At 46.0% G+C, this 27,012-nt stretch overlaps 1 protein-coding gene across 1 annotated transcript in view; it reads right to left on the bottom strand.

Moving 5' to 3' along the window:
- Positions 1-27,012, bottom strand: part of PHYHIP (phytanoyl-CoA 2-hydroxylase interacting protein) — a 70,092-nt gene that overhangs the window by 14,150 nt on the left and 28,930 nt on the right. Inside the window, exon 2 of the mRNA XM_081960815.1 lies at positions 9,802-9,985. Coding sequence (XP_081816941.1) covers positions 9,802-9,966 — 165 coding nt within the window. The 5' untranslated portion in view covers positions 9,967-9,985. The remainder of the gene's footprint in view (positions 1-9,801; positions 9,986-27,012) is intronic.

Below are 27,012 nucleotides of genomic sequence, written 5' to 3'. Positions count from 1 at the left end.
GGGCCAAGACTGTTAGAACATCATCAGATCATTGACAGAGAAGGAGAAGAGGTTCTAGAAGGGTGCCAAACGCGATTTCATTGAGGGCCGTATCAGGGTTGTGTTTGACGTGGGGCTGGGGTGGGCATGGCCAGCTTAATGTCACTCGTGTTGGGGTCTCCTGTGGTGGCCTGAGCGTTCTGCCAGCGAAAACGGTTCCCAAGCTCTGTTTTCGGCTGCGATGGCCTCCTGCAACCCTCTGCCAGCAAAAACAGAGCTCAGAAGGGCTGCACGCAGGCTGGTCCTTTGCTGTTTCTGGGACGGCTGTGCCAGCCAGATCTAAACACCCTGCAGGCTGGATCCAGGCCCCAGGCCTTGAGTTTGACACCCCTGTTCCAGTGGTGGGTTCCTACCGGTTTGGCCTGGTTCGGCTAAACAGTAGTAGTTTAGCGGCCTGGGTCGATGGAACCAGCAGCAACCCAGGCCTGGCACGCCCCTGAACCTGTTGCCATCTTGGTTTTTGCTTCTGCGCATGCACCAAGCAATTTGTATTGCTCTGTGCATTTGTGCCTGGCATGCCCATGAGCGAACCAGCAGTAGTGACAGCCGGAACTCACCCCTGCCCTGTTCTGGAGAAACCGGACATAGATATCTGCGACAACCACAATGACATCGTAAGTGTCATGATACCATCACTTTGTGACCAGAATGAAATAACTCACATCATATATAATTGTACAATCTGACATTCGCTTGCTCCCTCTTTGTCTGGGGTGAAAGATCAGGTCCATACATGAAGGTCCAATTAAACTGATTTATTGCTACTCTTGCCTATGCAAGGGGATGTTCTCAATTCACAGTTGGCACCTGCTTGGAGTTAGATAAAGGTCAATATAATTTCATGGTGATTGGACTTAGTCCACTTGTGACCACGTAGGGATTCTAGGCTGATCCCTCTTTTAACTCCACCCCCAGGTTCTGCCACTCCTTCTCTTTGCTCTTTACTCCAAGCAGATGTCCTTGAAACTAGAGCATATTAGAAGGATATTGGAATGGATGAAATTGGAAGGAGGGTGAAATTGGGCGCAGATCATTCTACTGTTGCAAACATTAAAAAGGTTGTGCTGAACCTTTAGGACCATGAAACCAAAGGAAGCTTGCACTAAGATAAAGGTAAAGGTTCCCCTCACACATATGTGCTAGTCATTCCCGACTCTAAAGGGCAGTACTCATCTCCATTTCAAAGCTGAAGAGCCAACGCTGTCCGAAGACGTCTCCCTGGTTATGTGGCCAGCATGACTAAATACCGAAGGTGCACAGAATGCTGTTACCTTCCCACCAAAGGTGATTTCTAATTTTTTACTTGCATTTTTACGTGCTTTCGAACTGCTAGGTTGGTAGAAACTGGGACAAGTAACCGGAGCTCACTCCGTTATGCGGCACTAGGGATTCAAACAGCCAAAATTTCTGATCACTAAGCTTAGCATCCCTTTTCCTAGAACATAGAAGTGGCTTTATAAAATTATTATTATTTGCAAAACTTGGAGGGGTATGGCTTGATTATTCACCTTATATAGCTCAACATACAGGTAGTCAATCAACTTACAACAGTTCATTTGAAGTTACAATCGCACTGAAAAAAAGTGACATGAACGTTATAGAAATCATTCCATTTCCCAACATTTGATCGTTTCCCCATCTGCTTCTCTCTCAAGGAAACTCTAGCCAAAGCAGTTGGCCAGATTTCAGAGCATTCCAAAACATGCTATTTGGAGCAGTCTCAGTTAATGCAGACCTGTGGTTATACCCGATGGGTCTCCTTGGCATCCTATAGGCCAGTATCTCAAAGGTGCTTTTTTTCTTCAAAAGGCAACCCAACTGTTGTTGTTTTTCTTGAGGAAGAAGAAGAAAACGTTTCGCTTCTCACCCAAGAAGCTGCATCCGTTCTGATGGCAGGGGGATGGAAGGATAGGACTGACTGTTGAGGATTGGGTGGGGGGAATGGAAAGATGGGTTCTGAGATAATGGGGGTGGGGTTAATGAAAAGATTGTATTTCTTTGCAGTCATGTGGTCATTAAAACTCTATGTGAGAGCTCTTGAGGCCAGTATGGGGGCTTTATTGTGCCCTTGGAGTCACCTGACTCAGGATGCAATTGGTTGTGGAACCTTCTTGGAACTGCTGAATAGCAATAGCACTTAGACTTATATACCACTTCACAGTGTTTTACAGCCCTCTCTAAGCGGTTTACAGAGTTGACCTCCTGCCCCCAACAATCTGGGTTCTCATTTTACCCACCTCGGAAGGATGGAAGGCTGAGTCAACCTTGAGCCTGGTGAGATTTATAACTGCCAAAATGCAGGCAGCCGGCAGTCAGCAGAAGTAGCCTGCAGTACTGTACTCTAACCACTGCGCCACCGTGGCTCTGAAAGGACTGTGTTATAGAATGGGGATAGGGGGTGTCCTATCCCCCCCCCCTCTGTTGAGGGAGAGGTATTCAATTCAAACAGAGATGGATTTTTAAGTCCATACATTTTGAAAAAACACCCTCTTTTGAAGAAAAAGCACCTTTGAAACTATGACCCGGATCACGGATAATCTCCACAGATTCCAAGGCAGTTTTTATCAACCTTGTCAACTTTATGATGTGTGGATTTCAACTCCTAGAATTGACCAGCCACACATCTTAAAAGTTGTGAAGATTGAGAAAACCTGCCACCGGAACTTAACAGTGTCACCTAAAATAGCAATTTTCGACCTCTTGTGGTTTGCATCCCCTCTATCACTTTGTTGAGTGACCTGGATCCCATGATAGAAACAAAAAATCCACTTTTTCCAAGGATACCTGTTTATTTAATAGGCATTCCGTGATCATTACAATTTACTATAAAATCTATAGATATAAAGGTTTATCACTTACCTTGTGCCCCCCTCCCCTAGACAACTGAAGATGCAGGTGTCAGGGTTCCAAGTAATACACCCATAGCCTCCTCCTTCCAGCTACCTGTGGGAATGACCTTGGTTCTCAGGGGGAAACTATTTTGTTTTGGCTACAAAAACCCAGCTATCTCTATTCCCCCCCCCCCCTTCCCCACCCTCAGCACCATTATGGCAACACTGAAGCCTCCAAGATGGCCTCAGTCAGGCCAGCTTCAGAGTTGACAGGCTTGATAGATTGAGCAAAACTATGCTCACACATTCCATCCCTTGTCCTTAGGGGTTGTGCATTAGAATGAATAATGTGTTACCTTACAAAGAAACTCATCCTCCGTTATAAATCTCGGGCTCTTGCATATGTTCATGCAATTGCAATCGATTAAAGACCACTTGGAAACTGGTTGAAGAGAATGTCCAAAAAAGAATCTCTTCCTCTTAATTCAGATGTCATTTTGAGGAACGTTCAGCTAAATGGCACTGAACTTGGTGGCTCCAAGAGCAATGGATACAATTAGAGGTGATATTCAGCCAGTTTGGACCAGTTCACCTTAAACGGTAGTGGAAATCGTGGGTAGGCCCACCCTTTCACCCCAGATCTATGCTATCTCATTTAGGCATGTTTTTGAGGCCGGGTGCATGTGCGGAAGGTGCGCGCATGAGCAAAGCGTATGCGCAGAAGGCCAGGCACATGGACGGAAGGGGTGCATGCACCCGTAAAGTGGACACACGCAGGGCGAAACAGTGGTAACAAAATGTGAAACCCACAGCTGGATACAATTAAATGCAAAAGTCAGACTCTGCAACCAGTTGGCGTTGCATTCTATGGGTCAGGATGACTTCCATGCATGAGTGCAAATCATCATTTGAATTACTACAGATCATGGCTTCGAAGAGTCTAGTTTAGAAAGAATCTAGTTAGGAACTCTTGGTTACTACTTTAAAGAAATCCTGTCAAAAAAAGGATCCAGTGTCCAATCACATTTTATACTGTAGAATTAGAGTTCCTGATGTATACCCAGTGCATAAACATAATTTTAGGGACCCAACCAGATTTCCTATCTTATTTTACCCCATTCTTATATTTCAGTGAAATGTCCTCTCCCCACAAAATGAGTGTCCAGATACTGGAGAAAGTAAGTTCTCCCACTCTGTTTTGTGACTAAGACCTATATGCCTTTGTAAATATTTAAGCAGCTTTTACCAACATGCCATGCCATACCTTTCCATTATTATTTTTTTGCTCCTGGACAAATTGTTCCATTAAAAAAAAATCCTTCCATTTGAAGTATCCATCAGTTGGGGGGTGTTGCAAAAGGTTAGTCATACGAAGGATGCTTAAAAAGTAGTTGGTTGAAAGTAGATTTCGTTTAGTAGGAAGCTGACTCATAAGCCATTACCTTCAGTTTAATCTAAGCATCTCTTAAATTTCTCTAAAAGCAAAGTTTGCTGTTAAGGTTATATGAATGTGGGACTGTCCTGAAATCTTCCTCTTTTTGGATGAGGCAGAAAGAAAAACATCCTGTTTGGGTCAGTCCTTCTGAAAACACTGTATTAGTTTTGCATCCTTTTAGTAGATTATTTTGACTGGTTAAGTGTCTTCACTCATCTTCTCTAATCTGGCATCTACTGCTCTATAATTGTCAGTAAGATACACATTTAAGAGAACTAGATTAATTAGAAATTGCTGTCCTACATTAACCAAAAATATGTATAGTTATTCAATGGTGCAAATATCTATATATCTATAACTGTATATCATCTATATATCTATATCTATATATCTACATCATCTATATCTATATCTCTATATCTATCTATCTATCTCTAGCTATCTATCTATGTATGGCTGTGTGTGTGTGTGTGTGTGTGTGTGTTTCTGTGTGTCTGTGTGTTCCAGCATAACTCTGGAACGCTACGAACAATTTCAATCAAACTTGGTACACAGATTACTCACTCTCTGGAAACAAATACTGTGAGGGTAAGACACCCCTAACATCCCTTGGGGGTGGGTGTTCGGTTAAGAAACAGCCTGTTGTGTCTTAAAATGACTTCTACTGTACAGTGCTGTGGAGTTGCCATGGTAATGGCTTCACAGTACTCCACAAGGGGGCTTCCTCTGGCAAGAGGGAAAATCCAACATTAGAAATTGTGGCAACATTCATGGAAGGAGGACTGGGATAAATAAATACCCGAGCAGTGTTGGGTTATCAGCTAGTTTAATTTTAAAAGGGTTTTCAAATTTTTGGGGAGTTGCTCCTTGATCCTCTACGCTGATTCCTTTCTTCACTGCACTGATGAAGCTGCCTCTCTCACATGATATAAATACAAGTAGACCTCAATTTACGACTACAACTGAGCCCAACATCAATGTTGCTAAGTGAGACATTTGTTAAGTGAGTTTTGCCCCATTTTACGACTTTCCTCACCATGTTTGTTAAGTGAATCATTGCAAGTTGTTAAATTAGTAACACAGTCATTAAGTAAATCTGGCTTCCACACTGACTTTGCTTATCTGAAGGTCACAAAGGGGGATCACGTGACCCCGGGACATTGCAAACCATCATAAAGGTGAGTCAGTTGTCAAGCATCTGAATGTAAATCACGTGATGTTGTGACGGTTGTTAAGTGTGGAAAAAATGGTCATAAGTCACTTTTTTCAATGCCGTTGTAACTTTGAATGGTCACTAAATGAACTGCTGTAAGTGGAGACCTGTAGAACTTGATTGTTTTGGTTTGAGAATAGGTAGCAGGGACCTTTGTACTCACAGACTGAAAGCAGTGGAGAAATTAAAAGAATTGGAGGATTACCATATTACTAAGTGAACTTTGTGACTGCCGAGCACAGCAATATTTATTGCCATCAATTATTTTTCATGAACAAGGTAACATGTTCCCATAAAATATTTTTATGGTGTTATATTTTCTATGCCCCACTTACCACCAGGTTGGATGAGGTTAAAAAGTGAGTGATAAGTTCACCTTTTATTGTGTCCTATTAGAAGATAACATGAACATTTGACATCATATGAGTTCTGTATTCAGTGATTTGTTCAAATCATTAACTTCCAAATGCCCATCCTCCAATTCTTACTGATGCATTATTTCATCCTCACCAGTTCCCAGGATCTTACCTAAATCACATAAATTCTGCCGAAGAGCTAAACCTCTACTGCAAAAGTTTAAATGCACATCCATATGAAAGAAAATAAAAGAAAATTCCTACAAACAGTTAACTAGAATAGCAAAAGGAAAGGTTCCACTTAGTAAGTCATATAAGAAAGATATATATATGGAAGTGTACGTGTAACATGTGCATTTATACACACAGGTGCACATACCAAGTACAGGTTGATCACTTCAGGAAAAAATAGCCTCTATTACAGGGGTGTCAAACTGGATTTTCTTCGAGGGCCAGTTCAGTATTGTAGTTCTCCTCTGCGGGCCGGCCAGGGGGGAGGGGAGGAGATGGGATGGAGACCTCTTGCAGAACCCTGCCAGCCAAAATGGGGCAGGGGAGATCCCCATGAAGCCCCCCCCCCCATTGTCAACTTGCAAACATTCCTGTCCTGCTCTCGAGTTGCCCTAGGAACGGGGTGATGGGAAACCGATGAAACGGCACGGCAGCAAAAGACAGATGCACGTTCCAGACTTATCCCTCTCAAGGCTGTATCCCAGGGTTACTTGAAGCAGCCGGAGGGGAGTGATCTCTGCAACTGCAAAATTGCCCCATTGGTGAATGTGATTGGTGACACATCCTGGGGGGAGAGGGGGGAAATAGGGTCATGATTGGGGCCCTAAATTACGTGAGGTCAGAGCTGGCTTTACTTGGGAACATGCCAACCTGAAGCTGCTAATAAATAACTGGATTTCTTTTGAAGCTTGGCTTGAGGCTCATGATTTCATTAGGGCATCCGTCGGAACCCTGACATCCGTGCCCTGGTTTAGCCATCCAGGCCTAAAACGGGGCATGTGGGGAGACTCATACAGCCCCCCTTCCTCCATGCCCCATTTTGGTGGTCAGAGGCACCATGGGCTGGTCCTTTGCGTTTTCCAGGCACCGCAGGCCAGATTTAAGCACCCCGTGGGCTGAATTTGGCCCACGAGCCTTGAGTTTGATACCAGTGCTCTACTATAATTTGTTTTTTTAAAAATGAACTTTTCTGAAGTGGGCGGGCAGATCAAACACGAGAAGGAACACTTGAGGGAACACTGCTTTTAAGAGAGAACAACAGGTTTTAATATTCCTCTGCAGCGTTGTTTCTGTGGCAACAGCATATACAGGAGCCCAGAAAGAAAAACCAGAGGAAACCATCTAACTGCCGGAGGGGAGAATAGTTAAATGCGAAACTGCATTTCCATAGCAACTAACCATACTCAGAAGCATCAAAATTAGTGGCTCCATTTCGAAGGGAGAAAATGTGAGCAACATTTCTAATGGGTCCGAATATTGCCATCTTCCAGCTACTTGACTGGCCCTTTGGCTATGCTTTGAAATTGTTTTTACAGGACGTCCTCGACTTAACTACCATTATTGGGATGAGAATTTCCATTGCTGAACAAGGTGGTGGTAAAGCAACCGAAGTTATGACCGTTTTGTCACGGTTGGAAAACAAATGGCTGCAGTTGTTAAGGGAAACATAGAGTCGTTAAGCAAAGCTGGATTTCCCCCCCCCTTGACTTTACTCAAGTCACAAATGGTGACCACCTGATCCCAGAATGTTTCAACTATCATCAATACATCCCAGTTGCCAAGTGCCCAAATTCTAATAATTATTTATAAGTTCGAAGAGTTATTAAATGAAAGATGGTGTTGTGGCCCGCCAGTTGCCAGAGGAGCTGACGGCAGACTCGGACGATGAGGAACTTGGGGAGGAACTTGGGCTAGTTCTGGATCCTGGGGAATGCTCTGATGGATGCTCAGCATCAGACACAGAGATAGAGCCAAGGCCATCCAACATTTCTCAGCCACTGGAGAGGCACCTGCCTTTGAAGGCTGAGATGAGTGTGGAGGAAGAACAGCTGGGGCCTGTTCCAGATGCGCATATGCCCAGAGCTGTTAGGAGAGGAGAACAATGGAGGACAAGGAGTCGACTCAGGAAGCACAGCAAACATGTATGCTGAACAGCCCCTCCTTTGCTGCGGAATAAATAGAAGGAAAGAGGAGTGGTTGTCGTAGGAGACAACAGTTCGTGTTTCTGGAGATTTTGCTCATTGTGTTTCGTGCAACAAAGACTGCTTGCCAGAACTTAATTTGCAGCCTTTCGTTTGGGAGTTCATGGCCTTATTTAATTATCACAAGGAACTAATAAGGTCGCTGCAGTTAACTCCTTACAGGACTTTTGCCTGGACTTTCAGTGGGTGAATGCAATTAATTCACAAGAGGTAAATAAAGAGGGTTTTTTTATGACGAGGAGCCTGTTTTTTGTTTTTGCTAAGACTGGGTCAGAACAGGAATTAAGTTGAGGACTACCTGTATAATTCTACACCTTTGTTCAGGATCAGAGAAAGTTGAGATTTCCTTTTCCAGCAGGTACTGTAACCAAAGATAGCCTCCGGGATCAGCCAACTTCAGTCGGGGGAAGAGATCTGCTATGCCTGAGACCAATCGGGGTAAGAGATCTAGGAATTCCTAAACTGTGTACAACTGTAATTCCTAGCATCCTGCACTCTGGGAAACGTCGTTCATGTGAAGGATTGGATCTTATCATTCCTGAACTGAATGAACAGTTCTGGAAATCAGAAACAACCTGATTTCAAGCACAAGTTTCCAATAAGTCAAAGTTTAACAGATCTTGTTTTTCTCTCCCTCTGCATTTTAAGAGTTGCTGGCAAATTTCCAGAGAACATTGTGGACTATAAATGATTTTTTTTACCAGATTTATTTTCAAGCAACCCGCGCAATACAAATGTGGAATTCTAATTGCCATCAGCCCGAATAATGAGACCATCAAACTCTAGATTGATTTAGAAACTACAATTCCCATGGTTTCCTGGGCTGGAAGAATCGCTAATAATAACCACCTTAAGGACATAGTATAGACATGCTCAAGGGGGCTTCCAAAGAAGAATTACCATATTTTTCGGAGCATAGGTGCATCTTAGGCACCTTTTGTTCCCCTAAAAGTGGGTGAAAATTTAGGTGCATCTTATAGACTGAATATGGGCGTTTTCACCCTCCCCTGCCCCCAGAAGCACTCTGCAGTGATCTTCAAGGCCCATTTTAGCCAAAAATGGGCCCGGTTTTGGGCTCCCAATCCCTCGGCGCATTGCATTCTTGCCCTCCCAGGCACCCAGAAGCACACTGCAGTCCAAAAATAGGTGTGTTTTTTTGTGAAAACAGGCTGTGCGGAGCACTGCAGAGTGCTTCTGGGGGCCAGGGAGGGCAAAAATGAAACGCACGGAGGTCAAAAACATTTTTTTTGTTTTCCCCCTGTAAATTTAGGTGCATCTTATAATCTGAAAAATACAGGTAGGTTATATTGCTAACTCTTTATCCAAATGCTATTCAGATGTTTGGGTGTACAATTTAAAGCCTTTTCAGAACAGTAAGCACATAAATCACGATAATAAATAAACCTGTGGCTATGTTGGTCAGATATGAAGGCAGCTATCATTTATATGGGGCTGTGGAGGAGAAGGTGGGGCTGAAAATGCAGCAGTGACAATTTTAGGGAAATGGGGCAGCTTCATCCACTAGAGTTGCAGTCCAACAGAAACCAGGTTAGAAGGCTCCTAACTGGTGGTGGCTGCTTCTAAGAAGGACTTCCACCAGCATGATCCAACAGGAGTAAAAAAATAATAATTATGAAGCAAAGGAACGCTCAGGGAGAGACAAGATGCTGTAATGATTTCTGCCCTACTCATTTACGCCACTCTAGAGGCTCACCCGGTGTTTGAACTTGTTGGAGCTTTTGTTTTCCTTCTTGTTCAAATCGATGAAGTAGTGGGTAACCCTATCCAGGTCTCCAACATCCATGGACCAAGAAATTCGAAAGGAGTCACAGGTGATATTGTTGATCTCGATGCTGTGCGGGGTGGACAACAGCTCCATGATCCGACCAATTTGGCTCCTGCAGTTGACACAGTGAAGAAAGGGTTATCCAGGTTAGATTTGCAGCAACCTGTCAGTTCCAGGCCAAAGAACGACTTAGATTACAGGGGTGTCAAACTTGCCACCCGCGGGCTGGATGTGTCATGTGCAGACCATGCCCACCCCAGCTGCATGAAGGGGGAAACCGTCATGAAATTGGTCACGAAGTTTGGCCTAGAACAATCGAGCCAAAGTTCAGTTCTTTCTTTGTTCATACCATACAGACAGAATCTTGCCAGATTAAACCTATATTACTGTATCCCTGATGAATCTACCTCCGGAGATTTTAGGGACAGGCTATCTTAAATCTCTTTAACAGATATAGTGGTGAAGATGCTGGCCTAGAAACCAGGAGACTGTATTTAACAGAGTAACAGAGTTGGAAGAGACCTTGTAGGTCATCTAGTCTAACCCCCACCCACCCAAACAGGAGACCGTACACCATTTCTGACAGATGACAGTTCTAGTCTCTTCTTGAAAGCCTCCAGGGATGAAGCTCCCACAACTTCTGTTCCACAGGTTGATGGTTCTCACTGTCAGAAAATTCCTCCTTATTTCCAGGTTGAATCTCTCCTTGCTCAGTTTCCATCCATGATTCCTTCTCTGGCCTTCAGGTGCTTTGGAAAATCCCCTCCTCTCTGTGGCAGCCCCTCAAATATTAGAACACTGCTATCATATCTTCCCTGGTCCTTCTCTTCACTAGACTAGCCATGCCCAGTTCCTGTAACCGTTCATCATCTGCTTTAGCCTCTAGCCCTCTAATTATCTCAGTTGATCTTCCTCTGTCTCTAATCCAACACTAGGCTGTGCTACCTCTTGTCCTATCCATGCAATGGAAAATGGTCAGTTCACTGTAGTCCATCACACCACCTCCTCCTTTGTCGGCACAATTATCTATCATATCCTCTCTGGAATGTGCACCCTCTTTCCAGGGAAAATGCCTGCCTCACTGTGGTCCATCTGATCTCCTCTCCTTGGTAGGTGCAGTCTACCACACAACCAGGACAAGGCAGGGAAGCGATCAGAAAAGCAACCAATGCTGGATCAAGTTGCTTCTGGAGGATTAATAGATGCAAGGCCTAAACCATCCTGTCAGCATTCCGAGTAACGTATTCAAAGAAATCAGAACTCCCAGAGCAAGAACGTTCCTTAAAGAACAGTTTTATTGGATGCATCGTATCGGTATTGCTAGTGAAAACCAATTCTAAAAATTTCCCGCAGTTACCACATAATTAAAAGAGTAAAGGTTTCCCTCCCCAGGTGTCAGATAGGTCACATCGTCCAATCAAAGCAGGTGGCGGGCTCCCTCAATCACTTCTGCTGCTCCTCCAACTGTCACCCGTTAGGATGACCTTGGTTCCCATGGAAGAGCTCTTTACTTTGTCTACAAGACGTTCTGGCTTTTTCCCCCTCATCCTCTCTCCATAGTGTGTGTGGCGCAACTGTGAAGTTGGCTTCAGCCAGGTTCGGTACAGAGTTGACACATGCTTTTTGACAAGTGGATGCTGAAGATTCACACATATTAAGTGAAGAAAATAGTATTCCTGCCACCAATTATTTTCTTTTTCTTTTTCTCATTCTTGGGGAGACTCTGAAATCAAAAGGATGGGGAGGGGGAAGTCTGCTTGTGGTGGTCTTGACTCATGTCTCCACTAAAATAAAGAAAGCAACTTCTTCCTTCTTATACTTCTCTCCTTCCCCCTTCCCAATCTGTTTTCTTTTGGGGTTACATGCTTTCCGGTGAAAGTTATTGCATAGAAGAGTTAACGGCTAGAGAAAAATGGGAAACTATTAAAAAAAAATATCCCAATACATATTTGCACTGCAACTTGGGAATAGGGCAGAGGTGAATAACCGTATGGGGCACCCTTTCTCCAACATGAGTGTTTTTCCCTGCTGGAAAATTCATAGGGGCTGGTGGACTTTCTTGGGTTGAATTTGAAAGATAATTCTAATTCAGTTAAGAAGTTAAATTCAAAAAAACAGCAACTCAACGCATTCAGTTCTTGTAGGCTGAAGTAATGGGGAGGTAGGAGACATATGAAAAGACAACTACCTGTAATTCTTCATCCATGGAGTTTAACCACTGCTTCTTCTTTTTTCCCTCAAAGTTTTTTTATTATTCTCTTACATACCATCCTCTTACATACATTCACATAATTATTATTATTCTTTACATTTGTCATTCTTATACATTTGTTATTCCATTTAATAGGTTATAATATACAGTTTGGGTTGCTTTATTTACCATCCCTTCCGCCTGTTGTAACCCCACCTTATTTTCCCTTTCTTTTCTCCCTCCCTCCCTTCTCCACTTCCTTCCTTCCTCCTCTCCTTCGCCTTCCTTCTTCCCTTACCTCTCCCCTACTTCTACTCTTCCCCTTCCTACTCTCTCTCCTTCTCTTCCTCTCCCTTCCATCCTCCTCTCCTTACCTCTTTCTTCCTTCCATCCTCTTCCTCTCATTCTCTCCTCCTCTCTCCCTTTCTTTTTCTGTTGTTATAGGTGTCTCTTTCAAATCTCAGTTTATGTTTTCTTGGGATGGTATTTCTGCAAACCCTAATATAATTTAGTGTCATTTCTTATTCCCTTACCTTCGCTAATCTATCCTTTGTTATTTCCCCCTTTATATCTCGCTTTTGAATATATACTTCTATATTTAATATTTTCTTTTCTGTTTCTCCCCCCCCCCTTTCTCATTTAATAGTGCGTTGCCTGGATCCTGTATCTTCTCCATACTTTCTTTTCTAGCTTCCTTTCTCTAGCCAATTATAAAATCTTCCCCATGTCTTGAAGTACACCAGTTCCTCTTTATCTTTTATTTTCAGTGTCAACCTGTTCATCTTTACACAATCTAGTTTTTTTAATTATCTCTTCATCTGTTGGTAACTTATTTAATTTCCAATTTTGAACAAGTAGAATTCTCTAGTTACATGTATAATCAAATAAGTATCCTCTTTCTTATGTTTCTTTGGGAGAATGCTTCTGAAGGCATTCAAATGTAATCCACCAAGCCAGCTTTGCAGTGATACCAGTCCATAACTGCTATTTGTTTGTTCATGGGCTGAATCAATGCATTCTGAGACTCAGAGCCACCTGAAGAACAGGTGCCACACACACACACACACACACACACTCCTACAGAGCAGGTGTTTTGAGAACAACCAACAGCAAATAGAGGCTTAACAGGAAGAGGAATATTTTCAGTTGGAAGCCTAAGCAAAATAATCAAGCGATGGTTTGCAGCGAAGGATGTAAAACATGTGAAGTAAGCTACAGAATCCTATTTAGTTTTCTGTGAAGGCTGAATTAACCGGTTTGTGTAACATTCTTAGGAAAGAAACACGGGAATTCTGTTTCTATCACGTAGATAGCAATTCGACGGCTATTGTTGTGCAAAAACACCAACAATAATATCATTTTGGCAGAGGCCACAGCTTTGGTAAAATCGAGACAGCAGACTAAAAAGCAGAGACATCACCCTGCCAACAAATGTGTTTCTAGTCAAGGCTATGGTTTTCCCAGTTGCAATGGATGGCTGTGAAAGTTGGACCATATGAAAGGCTGAGTACCAAACAATTAAGGTCTTTGAACGCTGGTGCTGGAGAAGATTCCCGCGAGTCCCTTGGACTGCAAGGCGATCCAACCGGTCAGTCCTAGAGGAGATCAACCCTGACTGCTCTTTAGAAGGCCAGATCCTGAAGAGGAAACTCAAACACTTTGGCCAACGAATGAGAAGGAAGGACTCATTGGAGAAGAGCCTCATGCTGGGAACGATGGAGGGCAAAAGAAGAAGGGGACGACGGAGAATGAGGTGGCTGGGTGGAGTCACTGAAGCAGTTGGTGTGAGCTTAAATGGACATTGGAGGATGGTAGAGTACAGGAAGGCCTGGAGGAACATCGCCCATGGGGTCAAGATGGGTCGGGCACGATTTCGCAACTAACCACAATATTGCACCTATGAAAGCTGCAGTCGGCATGCAGATAACATTTATACGACTGGGTGGAATAAATCTCAATGATGCATATTGCACAGGAGTGAAACAATAGAAGCAAGGCGTTAATTTGGAAGATGGTAATGCCTGCCGCAAAGGATATATGGAAGTGAGTGAAAGTGATGTGTTTGCACCTTCTATGTGTCCAGATCCAACATGAAGATCTAATACCCACCAAAGCTTTACATGATATAACACATCATCTTATAATATTTTGACTTACAATACTGATGACAAGAAGATAATTAACACTGAAAAATTGGTTGGCAGTAACTAACCATACTAAAACATACAGTAACTGTTGATAATTTGAATTTGCTAAACTTAGATGACAGGCATCTAAGGGTGAAGAAAGTGAGGTACTAATTCTACTCTATAAAGATGTTGAGACTCTAGAAAACGTGCAGAGAAGAGCAACATAGATGATGAGAGGACTGGATACTAAAAGATATGAAGAATGGTTATAGGAACTGGGGCTAGTCTAGTGAAGAGAAGGACCAGGGGAGACATGATAGCAGTCTTCCAATATTTGAGGGGCTGCCACAGAGAGGAAGGGGTCAAGCTATTTTCCAAAGCACTTGAAGACCAGACAAGGAATAATGGATGGAAACTGATCAAGGAGAGATTCAACCTGGAAATAAGGAGAACTTTTCTGACAGTGAGAACAATCAAACAATGGAACAGAAGTTGTCTTCAGAAGTTGTAGGAGCTTCATCACTGCAAGCTTTCAAAAAGAGACTGGACTGTCATCTGTCAGAAATGGTGTAGGATCTCCTGCTTGAATGGGATATTGGACTAGATGACCTACAAGGTCCCTTCCAACTCTGTTAATCTGTTAAATCAGGATGGCAACAATGATTTGTCAAAGTTCCTCCTCGCCTTTATGTGCTACAGCAGGGGTGTCAACCTGCTTTCCATTGAGGACCTGTATACTGCATGAGTCAAAAAGAGGGTTGTGAAAATATCTACAGACCCCTCACATCCTGGACATAAATTGTTTCGACTTCTACCCTCAAAACGAGGCTATAGGGCACTCCACACCAGAACAACTAGACACAAGAACAGTTTTTCCCTGAATGCCATCACTCTGCTTAACAACTAATTCCCACAACACTGTCAATAATTTACTAAGAATGTATTACTATTATTCTTCTCTTCCTTCCTGGTACCTATCTCTCCCCACTTATGACTATAATCATGTTGCTTCTATCTTTCAATTTATATTGTTTTTATCGTTTCCTTGTACAATTTGATAGCTTATTAGTAACCTTGACTATCACTAAGTGTTGTATCTTTTTATTCTTGATGAATGTATTTTATTCTCCATATGTACACTGAGAGCATCAAAGGCAAATTCCTTGTGTGTCCAATCACACTTGGCCAATAAAGAATTCTATTGTATTCTACTCTACCCTAACCTACCCTACCCTATTCTAAACAAGCAGGAAGGTTGTTAGTTCTCAAAAGTTTCTAGAAGTGAGTAGATGGATAGATAGAGGGTGGGAGAGGGAAATGTTTCTAGATCCATCACAGATATATGGGGCCTCTGGAGCCAAGAATGGTCTTCAACTTGGCCTAGAAAACTGCTCTAGCTGAGGTTGGACAGGGACCATTTGACGCTATTGTGAATACCAGAACTGTTCAAGCCAATCTGGAAGTTGCCATCAGCGCAAAATGTATTTATTGCATTAGTAATGATTTAGTCATATGATTAATGCCTGCCAAGAACATACTCTAGGGCGCACATAGGCTGCCAGAGTGCCATGCCTACATCAATATGTTTGTCTTGATATTTGAATGCTTGAGGGTGAAATATCTACGTTTGGGTTGACTTAGACAGTGTTTTCAGTCGAAAACTAAATGAAAAAAGGACTATCCGAATGATGATTTCGTGCATAGAAGTCTTTTTTTGTTGTTGTTGCTGTTGTTCATTCTGCTCCTCACCTCATTGCACACTTGGTTGTTGCAATGATTTATACCTGTTAGTCAGATTAAATATTTAGTAACTATTTGTACAAGACAAGCTATTATATGTTAATCCTCTTTATTATTTTTGGCAAGAACTTGGTAAGGAGGTCTTTTTGGCAAGGATGGGTTTGAGACAGTGACGTGCGGTGAGGTTTATGACTGGTGAGGCTGGTGACGTCATCAAACCATATGGTTGCTCCGATCGCACGGGCGCAGCCCAAACTGAGAAGTTTCTCTTCTCAGAAATGTCAGAAAGGGACAGACAGGTTGCAGCAGCTCCACTGAGAAGACATTTCTGAGAAGAGAAACTTCTCCTTTCTCCTCCTCCCCCCCCCCTTCTATCACTGATGATGTTACCTTGGCATTTTTTGCATCAGGCGAGCCTGGGATCCTTGCAAGGGGAATGGGACCACGTGTGCAGGCGGCTCCTCAGCGCACAGCCTCAGATTAGCACGGCGACGATCCCCTTCCCCTGCACACGTGGTCCCATTCCCCTCCTTCCTAAGCCAACATGAAGGGGACCGCGGCTGCACTGATTGAGGCTGGAGCTGAGGAGCCTCCTGCACACGTGGTCCCATTCCCCTTGCAAGGATCCTGGGCTCGCCCAATGCAAAAAATGACAAGATCGGCACACTTGGGGCTGCTGCTGAGATGTCCAGGGAGGCTAAACCAAGCCGCGCGCCTCTCCCAGCCACTTTCGCGGCTTCCCGGAGTAATTTTTTTATATTTTGATGATGAGAGCGGTGAGGCTCCGCCTCCCCTGCCTCCCCTGACTGCACGTCACTGGTTTGAGACTATTATCCTAATGTCTATCACATTAGGGGAGGGGCTTCCGGGGGAAAATGGCGGACCTTCTCAAAGCTCCGTAAACGATGGGGCTCTTTGGCAGGGACAGCAGGCGTTTTCGGCCCCCGTTGGTCATCCTGGGGGCCTAGAATTCATTAAGTGGCAACCCTGGCTATCGTTGTTAATAGCTTGGACCCTGGGCGGGGTCCAGATAGCCAGGAGGACGGAGGCAGAGGAGGAGAAGGACGGCGAAGAGACGAGAATGCAGGGAATGCAGAGGCCGAGCCGCGGCAGCGAAGAAAAAAAAAAAAGAAAAACAACAAGAGCAGAAAGGAGAAGGTCTATGTGGCTGCCAGGGCGGCGGAACAACGGGACAGCGGAGGAGCGACTCCAGGAAGATAGCGAGTCGGTGAGGAGAACGTGTGGGAGGCGAGCTACATCCTGCTATGCGGGGGCGGCGTCTGGATCTAACCGACGATGGCGACGGGGCGGCAGAAATGGCGCTGGAATATCGGGCGCCCTATTTCTCATCTATTGCTCTGACCGCAGCCTGGCTAAGAGGCCAATGGGGCCGGTGGGACTGGAGAAGAAAGCCAGGGGGTCGCTGGAGGTTCTGGGCGACCTCCAGAAGATCAATAGGCTGAGCAGCTGGCCTTAGCACCCCGCCTACCCCCCCCCTGCCCATCCCCCACCCCGCACCCCCGCTGAGGTGCGATCCCTGTATACTCTAAGAACTACCTCTGGGCCTCTGGGCCTTAAGAACTACCTCTAGGCCTCGCTGGTGGTCTGTAGATTACTATGGATCCCTGTATACTCTAAGAACTACTTCTGGGCCTCTGGGCCTTAAGAACTACCTCTGGGCCTCACTGGTGGTCTGTAGATTACTATGGATTGCGAGGTCTGCTTCCTCTTCCATCTTATCTGCCTGTCAAATACTCATTGCTCTATTTTACATCTAGTTACATCTTGGACCTGCTGCAAAGAAAAACCCTGCCACAGCCATAGTCATGGATTGATTAACATTTTTATCTATTCAAGGTCTGACATTCTTCGACTGCGAGGGTCCCCCCTCTCGCAGGCATGCCCCCTTGCCCTGAAGAGGGCCCACCTCGATGAGGGGTTTATTAACCCAGAGAGGTGGAGGAAGCGGGGGATTAGGGGTTTTTTAATAAAATGTTTTTTAAAGGTTTTAAGGGGTTCCAGGGAGGGGGGGAGGGCTACTTTGCCTTGGGATATGGACATTGCCAGGTCAACAGGTGGGGTCAGGACGGAAGGGAGCGGAGTGAGGGGGGTGGGAGGAAACACCATTCCTACAAGGGGAATTCCAATTGCGACGGTCGTAGGGAGGGGTGGGCGCGAGGACACTAGAAGAACATATAATCGGTTGGGAGACCGGGGCCGCTGGATACGCCCGGTCGCTTGTACCAACCCCCGCAGGCTAGGTGGACAGGATCGGCAGAACCTGGGCCTTAGGCTGATGTTATGTAATGCGAGGTCCGTGATTAATAAGGCCCCCCTCATCAGTGACTTGATCACAGAGGGGGAGCCGGACCTCGCAGGAATAACGGAAACCTGGCTGGGCCCAGAGGGGGGGTTGCCCCTCAGGGAAATGTGCCCTCCAGGTTACCGTGTATTCCACCAGCCACGGGCCCAAGGTAGGGGTGGTGGGGTAGCGATAATCATCCGGGAAGATTTGGCACCGAGGGAATTCACTGTGTCGCAGATTTCTGGTTGTGAGTCTCTGGGTGTGAAATGGGGCCCAGGGAGTCAGCTGGGCCTGTTGATAGTATACCTGGCTCCCCGCCATACATCAGCGGCCCTGCCCGGGCTCCTCGAGCGGATCACGGAGATGGCGGTTGAAACCCCCAAGCTATTAGTGATGGGGGACTTTAACCTGCCATCATCGGGAGAGGCATCCGGGGCAGCCCGGGAATTCATGGCCTCCATGACAGCCATGGATCTGACTCAAGTAGTTCAGGACCCCACACACGAGAGAGGCCATATACTTGATCTTGTGTTTGTCTCCGACCAGTGGACGAGTGATCTGGGAAGAGGGAATTTAGTCATCACGCCCCTGTCATGGTCAGATCACTCACTTCTCCAGCTGGACTTCCCTGGCGCTGCTCCCCACCGCGGGGAGGCGGAACCAGACTATCCCAGATGGTTCCGCCCCAGGCGTCTGATGGAGCCAGATAGGTTCCAGGCAGAGCTTGGGCCACCTCCTGCAGACCTGCCCCACCCCCGGGCAGAGGACCTGGTAGCCGCTTGGAATAATGCGGCCGCCGGTGCCTTAGACCGGGTGGCGCCTTTGCGGCCTCTTCGACGGCCACGATCTACCCGGGCCCCCTGGTTTAACGGGGAGCTAAGGGCAATGAAATGCCTTAGGAGACGCCTAGAGAGCAAGTGGAGGTCCTCCCGCTCCGAATCTGACCGAGCACAAGTAAGAGCCTACGTAAGGACTTACCTTGTGGCAATAAGAGTGGCCAAACGTCAGTATTGTGCCACCCTTATAGCGTCCGCGGAGAACCGCCCTGCCGCCCTGTTTCGGGTGACCCGCTCCCTTTTGTCACAGGGGCAGCTGGACCCCCCATTACTGGGCCGGGCAGAGGAATTTGGAGAGTTCCTGCAGGATAAAATCGATCGGATCCGAAGGGGATGGACCCACCTCAGTGCTCCAGTGGGGACGTCTGAAGCTAGTCTTGAGAGACCATGCTGGGAGGAGTTTGACCCTGTTGTCACCGAAGATTTAGACAGGTTGCGCGGGCGACTGCGAGCCACTACATGTTTATTGGACCCGTGTCCCTCCTGGTTGGTACTGGCCTCCTGGGAGGGCTCACGAGGCTGGCTACTGGAGCTGGTGAACGCTTCGCTGGGTGAGGGCCTTTTACCAGCCGCCTTGAAAGAGGCGGTGGTGAGGCCCCTGCTCAAGAAGCCTTCTCTGGACTCAACGGAGCTAGCAAATTACCGTCCTGTCTCCAACCTTCCTTTCTTAGCGAAGGTTGTTGAGAGTGTGGTGGCTCAGCAGTTTCCACGTCACCTAGAAGAAGCTGATTATCTAGACCCGCGCCAGTCCGGCTTCCGGCCCGGTCACAGCACGGAGACAGCCTTGGTCGCGTTGGTGGATGATCTCTGGAGGGCAAAGGATGGGGGTTGTTCCTCCATCCTTGTCCTATTAGACCTCTCGGCGGCCTTCGATACCATCGACCATGGTATCCTATTGCGCCGTCTGGAGGGGTTGGGGGTCGGGGGCACCGTATTACGATGGTTCCGCTCCTACCTCTCTGGCCGGACGCAATGTGTGTTGGCAGGAGAGGAGAGGTCGACCGCGAGGCCCCTTATCTGTGGGGTCCCACAGGGCTCGATCCTCTCGCCTCTCCTGTTCAACATATATATGAAGCCGCTGGGTGAGATCATCCGTGGTTTTGGGGTGGGATACCATCTGTATGCTGATGACACTCAGCTGTACATTTCCACCCCAAACCACCCCAACGAGGCTGTTGAAGTGATGTCCCGATGTCTGGAAGCCGTACGGGTCTGGATGGATGACAGCAGGCTCAGGCTCAACCCCTCCAAGACAGAGTGGCTGTGGCTTCCGGCTTCCCGGTTCAACCAGTATATGCCATCGCTGACCATCGGAGATGATCAATTAGCCCCGGTGGAAGGGGCACGCAATTTGGGCGTCCTCCTTGATGCCCGGCTGTCTATGGAAGATCATGTGACAGCCGTGGCGAGAGGGGCGTTCCACCAGGTTCGCCTGGTGCACCAGTTGCGGCCCCTTTTGGACCGGGAGGCCTTGCGTACAGTCACTCACGCGCTGGTGACGTCTCGCCTGGACTACTGTAATGCTCTCTACATGGGGCTCCCCTTGAGGTGCACCCGGATACTGCAGTTGGTCCAGAATGCAGCCGCGCGGGTAATTATGGGGAGATCGAGGTTCTCCCATATAACACCTATCCTGCGCGAGCTGCACTGGCTTCCTGTGGTCTACCGGGTGCGCTTCAAGGTACTGGTTACCACCTTCAAAGCGCTCCATGGCACAGGGCCTAGTTACCTGCGGGATCGCGTCCTGCCCCATACATCCCTGCGACCCGTCCACTCACACAGAGAGGGACTACTCCGGGTGCCGTCCTCCAGAGAGTGCCAGAGGGCAGCGCCCAGAAGTAGGGCCTTCTCTGTAGTGGGCCCCACCCTTTGGAATGACCTCCCCCCAGACATCAGAACTACAACCGACCTTCGCTCCTTCCGTATGAAGCTGAAAACCTACCTGTTTTGACTAGCTGACCTGACATAACTCTACAACCTCCCCAGCCCAGGGCATTTTTAATTGTAATTTTAGTTTTTAAGGGTTAATTTCACTGGGGTTTTAACTTTTTAAGTATTGTAACTTATTTATTTATTCTTACCTCCTCTATACGCTATATAATACCTTTGTACGTCGCCCCGAGTCCCTGTGGGGAGAGGGGGCGACTAATAAGTTCAAGTAATAAATAAATAATAAATAATAATAAATACTACATACAAAATAATTATCCAGCCTATATAATTCTAATATTAATACACATGTTTTTATTGAGATATATTCATGGAAGATCTTTCATTCTCTCCCCCCCCCCCCCCACTTTATCCATCATCTCTTGCTTGCATCAGAACTTTTAGTCTTTTTTTTTTTTTGCCTCCCATACTCTTCTGTTAAATCTTTTACTCCATCTATTTCTAGGTCTATATTCTGGCTATGCAATCTAACTTTTTCTCCCCTCTGTACCATTTCCCACTGTCTAATTTTAAAGCTAACTGTTCTAGCCCCTATCTCTTTTCCCCAGGCAAGAATGGGTGTGAGAAAGCAGCAATTTAAAGGAGGGGTATTCTTCATACAGGGGCGCAATGGTTCAGTGGTTAAAGACACCAACCTGGTCAGCTGGAGAGCTGATGACCTATGTTTGAGTCCTGAGCTCCGTGCAACAGGGTGAGCTCCCGCTACTTGACCCAGCTCCTGCCCACCTAGGAGTTTTAAAGCATGCAAATGCAAGTAGATAAATAGGTACCACTTCGGTGGGAAGATATTAGCGTTCCATGCTTCAGCATATAGTCATGTTGGCCAGTGGTGGGATTCAATTTTTTTTACTACTGGTTCTGTGGGTGTGGCTTGGTGAGTGTGGTGTGGTTTGGTGGACATGGTTTAGGCGGCATGGTTTGGTGGTTGTGGCAGGGGAAGGATACTGCAAAATCTCCATTCCCTCCCGACTCCAGGGAAAGGAAACTACAAAATCCTCATTTCCTCCCCATTCTAGGGGAAGGATACTGTAAAATCCCCATTCCCTTCCAATCAGTTGGGATTTGGGAGGCAGAGAATAGATGGGGGCGAGACCAGCCAGAGGTGATATTTATTGGTTCTCCGAACTACTCAAAATTTCCACTACCAGTTCTCCAGAACTGGTCAGAACCTGCTGAATACCACCTCTGATGTTGGCCACATGATCACAGAAATATCTTTGGACAATGCTGGCTCCCTTGGCTAAGAAACTGAGAAGTGCCCGGTGCCCTAGAATCAGAGACAACCAGACAGCGGAAATCTTTAACGTTTATACTTCATAGAGGCATTTAAATTCTGGAATTATTTCCTCTCTGCACACTTATACTTTGACCTCTAATTGTTTGCTCTCAAGATGACGTCTACTTCCAGGTCTTTGGTAGAATCTGTGTTTTTACCTAGCCTCTCAAAGTTTTGTTGTTACCTTGCTTTCTGTACAAGGGCCTTATGGTTCTAAACACCTGTAATTCCGCACAGCCTGATTGCTTATATTCTATTTTTAATCCCTGCCTTTTGATGATTTTATAACAAAAAAGAGAGAGAGGCAACTCCTGCAGTTTAATTACCAACCAAACCAGCTGCCTTCTCAAAGAAGGAAATCGAGTTGAGCGTGATTTGCCTGAAGTAATCTCTGTTGGCTGCTTGTAATTATCCAATTGTCTTCTATGTGCTTACAAATGGATTGCTTTATGATTTATTTTAATAACTTGCCAAGGGTGGAACTTGATTAGCAACATGGATGGATGGAGCTGTGGGTGCGTGTCCACCCACATTCCCAGCCTTGCCAAGTGAAATGGAGTCTTAGTAAGGCTGTTTTCGGGGTGGGGAAAAGGAGCAAAAAAGAACTAGCTTTTAACCTTTGGAGAGTTGATGCTGTCACACATTGACTGCCACAACTGCCAAGCAAGCAGGAAAAGGCAGACAGCGTTGCTTCTTAAATAATGCCATGTGCAACTCTTTCCCACAAGCATACTTGGGATTTGTTCGGTTGGTTGTTCTTTTAAAAAAAATGGAGGAGATGGAACAGAGGCAGAGAATTCCCAGGAGAATAATCTTGTAAGAATTATTGAAAGAGATGTAGGACTCTTGTGAGAGATTCCTGTAAGAATAATCTTGAGCAGGGGTCGGCAACCTTAAACACTCAAAGAGCCATTTGGACCCGTTTCCCACAAAAACGTTCTGTTTTCTTCTGCAACTTTTCTTGAATTTTATCCACGGTTGGCCTACTGGGGGTTGAAAAGCTCAATGACTCGCATGCTGGCGGGTATCGCATATCAGTGGCTGTGACACATATTTTGAGCGACAGGGAGCCGCAGCAGAGGGATGAAAGAGCCACATGAAGCTCCAGAGCTGCCGGTTGCCGACCCCTAATCTTGCGCAACAGGGAGCAGAGCTACAAGCAAGGCCATGGTCAGATAAGGGAAATCTAATCCCAAGAACAGAAAGGTAATTTGGGAAAGCGTTGCAGACTTGACCCTCTCCAGTCCTCCTGTCGAAAAAGGAAGGTAGAAGGGAGGTGCTTTCAAACTTGCAGAATTATATTACTTACTATGTAGGAAGTTAGCACCCACCCCTCTCCTAGAAGAATGAAATATTTTAGGAAATATTAAAAGGGCAGAATATTTCCCCTAAAAGGATGGCAGAAACTCACCCCCCCCCCACATCCCAACCAGAGCTGGTATTCAGCAGTTTCTGATCAGTTCTGGAAAACCAGTAGTGGAAATTTTGAGTAGTTCGGAGGACTGGCAAATACCACCTCTGGCTGGCCCCGCCCCCATCTATTCTCTGCTTCCCGATTCCCAGCTGATCGGGACGAAATGGGGATTTTGCAGTAACTTTCCCCTGGAGTGGGGAGGGAATAAAGATTTTACAGTATCTTTCCCCTGCCATGCCCACCAAGCCATGCCCACAGAACCGGTAGTAAAAAATGTTGAATCCCACCACTGCTCCCCACCTTTGTCAGTGGGCCATTAAGGCCTGGGCCAGTCTATTCGACATAACAAAGATCTACCTCCTTCAGGCAGAGCCATAATAAGAATCCTAAAGCCCTTTCGTTGTATCATCACCCAGCAAGGCTCAACCAAGCCTGCGACTCAGGACAGCCTACAGCGTTGTCCCTGCACGGCCCCATGGGAGTCTGACAACCAATCAGAATAGAAGTTCAAGTTCAAAGCCCTCAAGCCATGTGGTCCTGTCCACCATTAAAACCATCTTTCCAAGCAGTCTCCGTGGTTTCCAGTGTCTTTTTCCCCACTTGGACTTGAACCCAGATGGACATTTCTTCCAACAACTATAAGCCTCTAAATAAAATTAATTTTAGTATCCACAACTTTGGTTTCCAAGTCTGGCCAATCTTAAAGGAGTAACAGGACTGGAAAAACCAAGTCTCCCAAATCAACAGTTAAGGACACAGACGCAAGGAGACCAAGATCAGACGCGGACGATTATCCAAACACGACTTAACACATATCTAATGTCAGCAAGAAGATGAAGAGATGTAGAATTTGAACCCTACTGTGGAACTTTCCTTGTCAAAAGCCAGTTAGGAAAGTCACAAAATGGTGATCACGTGACCTTGAGATCCTGCCAATCATGCTTGGTTGCCAAGCACCCGAATTTCGATCTCGCAACCATGGAGATGCTGCAATGGTCCTAAGTGCGAGGACTGGTTGTAAGTCACTTTTTCTCAGTGCTGCTGTAACTTTGAGCAGCCATTAAATGAATGGTTATAAATCAAGGACTACCCGTCATAGGATCCTATCCAAGTTTCGTCCTTAAGGATAAGTTTGAGTTCTATTCTTGGATAACGTTTTGATAAGCAGTTTGCTATAAACCTGTTGTTCTCCGCCAGCGGCCAGTGGAGCTGGCAGCAGATTCAGACAGTGAGAAGGTTGGGGAGGAAGATGAGCCAGTCCTGGAGTCTGGGGGAGGCTCTGATGAGGGTTCTGCTTCGGAGGCAGAGAAGGGGCCAGGGTCATCTGACAGTTATCAGCTGCCTTCAGAGTCAGATATCAGTGAGGCAGATGAACAGGTGGAGCCTGTTCCCAGTGTGTGCATGCGCAGAGTTGCCAGACGAAGGGAACAGCTAAAAAACAGGGGTCAACTTGGGAGTAAGGCCACAGGTGGAAGATCCCAGAGGGAATAAAGAGGAGCGAAAGGGGAGGGGAGTTTGCAGGAGACAATTAGTTCAATTCATTCGGGTGAAGGTCTGTTCCTGACTTCTTGCCAAGTAATTGCTGCTACAGCATGGCATTTGGAAGATATCCGCCTGGCAGCTCTCCAAGCCTGATAAAGGCCTGTAGATGTGAAATCTCTTGAAAGACTGTTGGCCGGGACTTTGCTGGAGAGGAATTCCCTTTAACCTAAATAAAAGGGGTTTTATGGGGACGAGGAGTCGGCTTCGTGCTTTGGGGAAGCCTAGTTCAGAACCGAACCAAATTTCTGTATTGCAATATGGCAAATCAGCAAATTTTAGGAGATATTCCTGCCAGATGGGTGGGTACAGCAGAGCCAGTTATGGGGGATGTAACACCGCATTTGTGAATGGTGGAAGATTGTTGTTTTTTCCCATATATATATATTGCAACTTGGGATTCAGATAAGTTCACAAAGCAGCCCTGGGCAAAAATATCTTTCAGATGCAACCCATGTAGTCCTTGACTTACGACAAAAATTAAGCCCAACATTTCTGTTGCTAAGCAAGACGCTTGTTAAGTGAGTTTTGACCCATTTTACAACTTTTCTGACCACAGTTGTTAAGTGAAACACTGCAGTTGTTAAGTTAGTCACACGGTTGTTAAGTGAACCTGCCTTCCCCCATTGGCTTTGCTTGCCAGAAAGTCGCAAAGGGGGATCCCATGACCCTGGGATATCACAAACGTCGTAAACATGAGCCAGTTGCCAAGTGCCTGAACTTTGATTATGTGAGCATGTGGATGCTTCATCGGTCAAAAGTGTGAAAAACTATCATAAGTCACTTTTTTCAGCGCCATTCAGAGGTGGGTTCCTACCAGTTGGGACAAGTAGGTAGTGATTCGGCCTGCCACGCCCCTGAACCGGTTCTCTTGGCAACGCCATAGGTGCCACCATCTGGTTTTTTGCTTTTTTTAGTACTGCACATGTGTGCATAGTGCAGATAGCGCATCCCGGAGTGAACTGGCACTAGCAGCAGCTGGAACCCATGCCTGGTGCCATTATAACCTCCAATGAACTGTTGTAAGTTGAGGGACTACCTGTATGTTGAGCTATATAATGTGAATAATCAAGCCATACCCCTCCAGGTTTTGCAAATAATAATAATTTTATAAAGCCACTTCTATGTTCTAGAAAAAGGGACATTCAGTGGCTAAGACCCTGAGCTTATTGATCAGAAAGATCCGGCAGTTCAAAGGTTCAAATCCCTAGTGCCGCGTAATGGAGTGAGCTCCCGTTACTTGTCCCAGCTTCTGCCAACCTAGCAGTTCGAAACCATGTAAAAATGCAAGTAGAAAAATAGAGACCACCTTCGGTGGGAAGGTAACAGCGTTCCGTGCACCATCGGGGTCTAATCATGCCGGCCACATGACCATGGAGACGTCTTTGGACAGTGCTGGCTCTTCGGCTTTGAAACAGAGATGAGCACCGCCCCCTAGAGTCAGTTCTAGCAAACTAAGGAGTTTGGAACCTAACAGTCCTTTAACGGCAGCATTTCTCACCCACTGAATTTTCATGGCCGGATTAGCTGGCTTCGCTAGCTAATTTCTGCCTGTTGCAGTGCTGCTAATGGGGCAGGAATCCTGTTGGGCTGGCCAGGCACCCTTCATGCCAACAGCTGTTAATCCTCCTTGCAGAATACTTTACAGATGATAAACGAAGTAATCTCATTAGTCCGGAGGCCAGGCTTAAAAGGTGAAAAGCTACCAAAGTGGGGTAATCAACAGAAGCCTCCTATTTGCTCTTTAGAAACAAAGAGC

This window comes from Natrix helvetica (genome assembly GCF_964273705.1).
Source record: "Natrix helvetica genome assembly, chromosome: 8".
In the NCBI taxonomy this organism is placed as follows: Eukaryota; Metazoa; Chordata; class Lepidosauria; order Squamata; family Natricidae; genus Natrix; species Natrix helvetica.
Note: the sequence above shows the minus strand (reverse complement) of the source record. Positions and strands in the feature narration are given on the sequence as shown.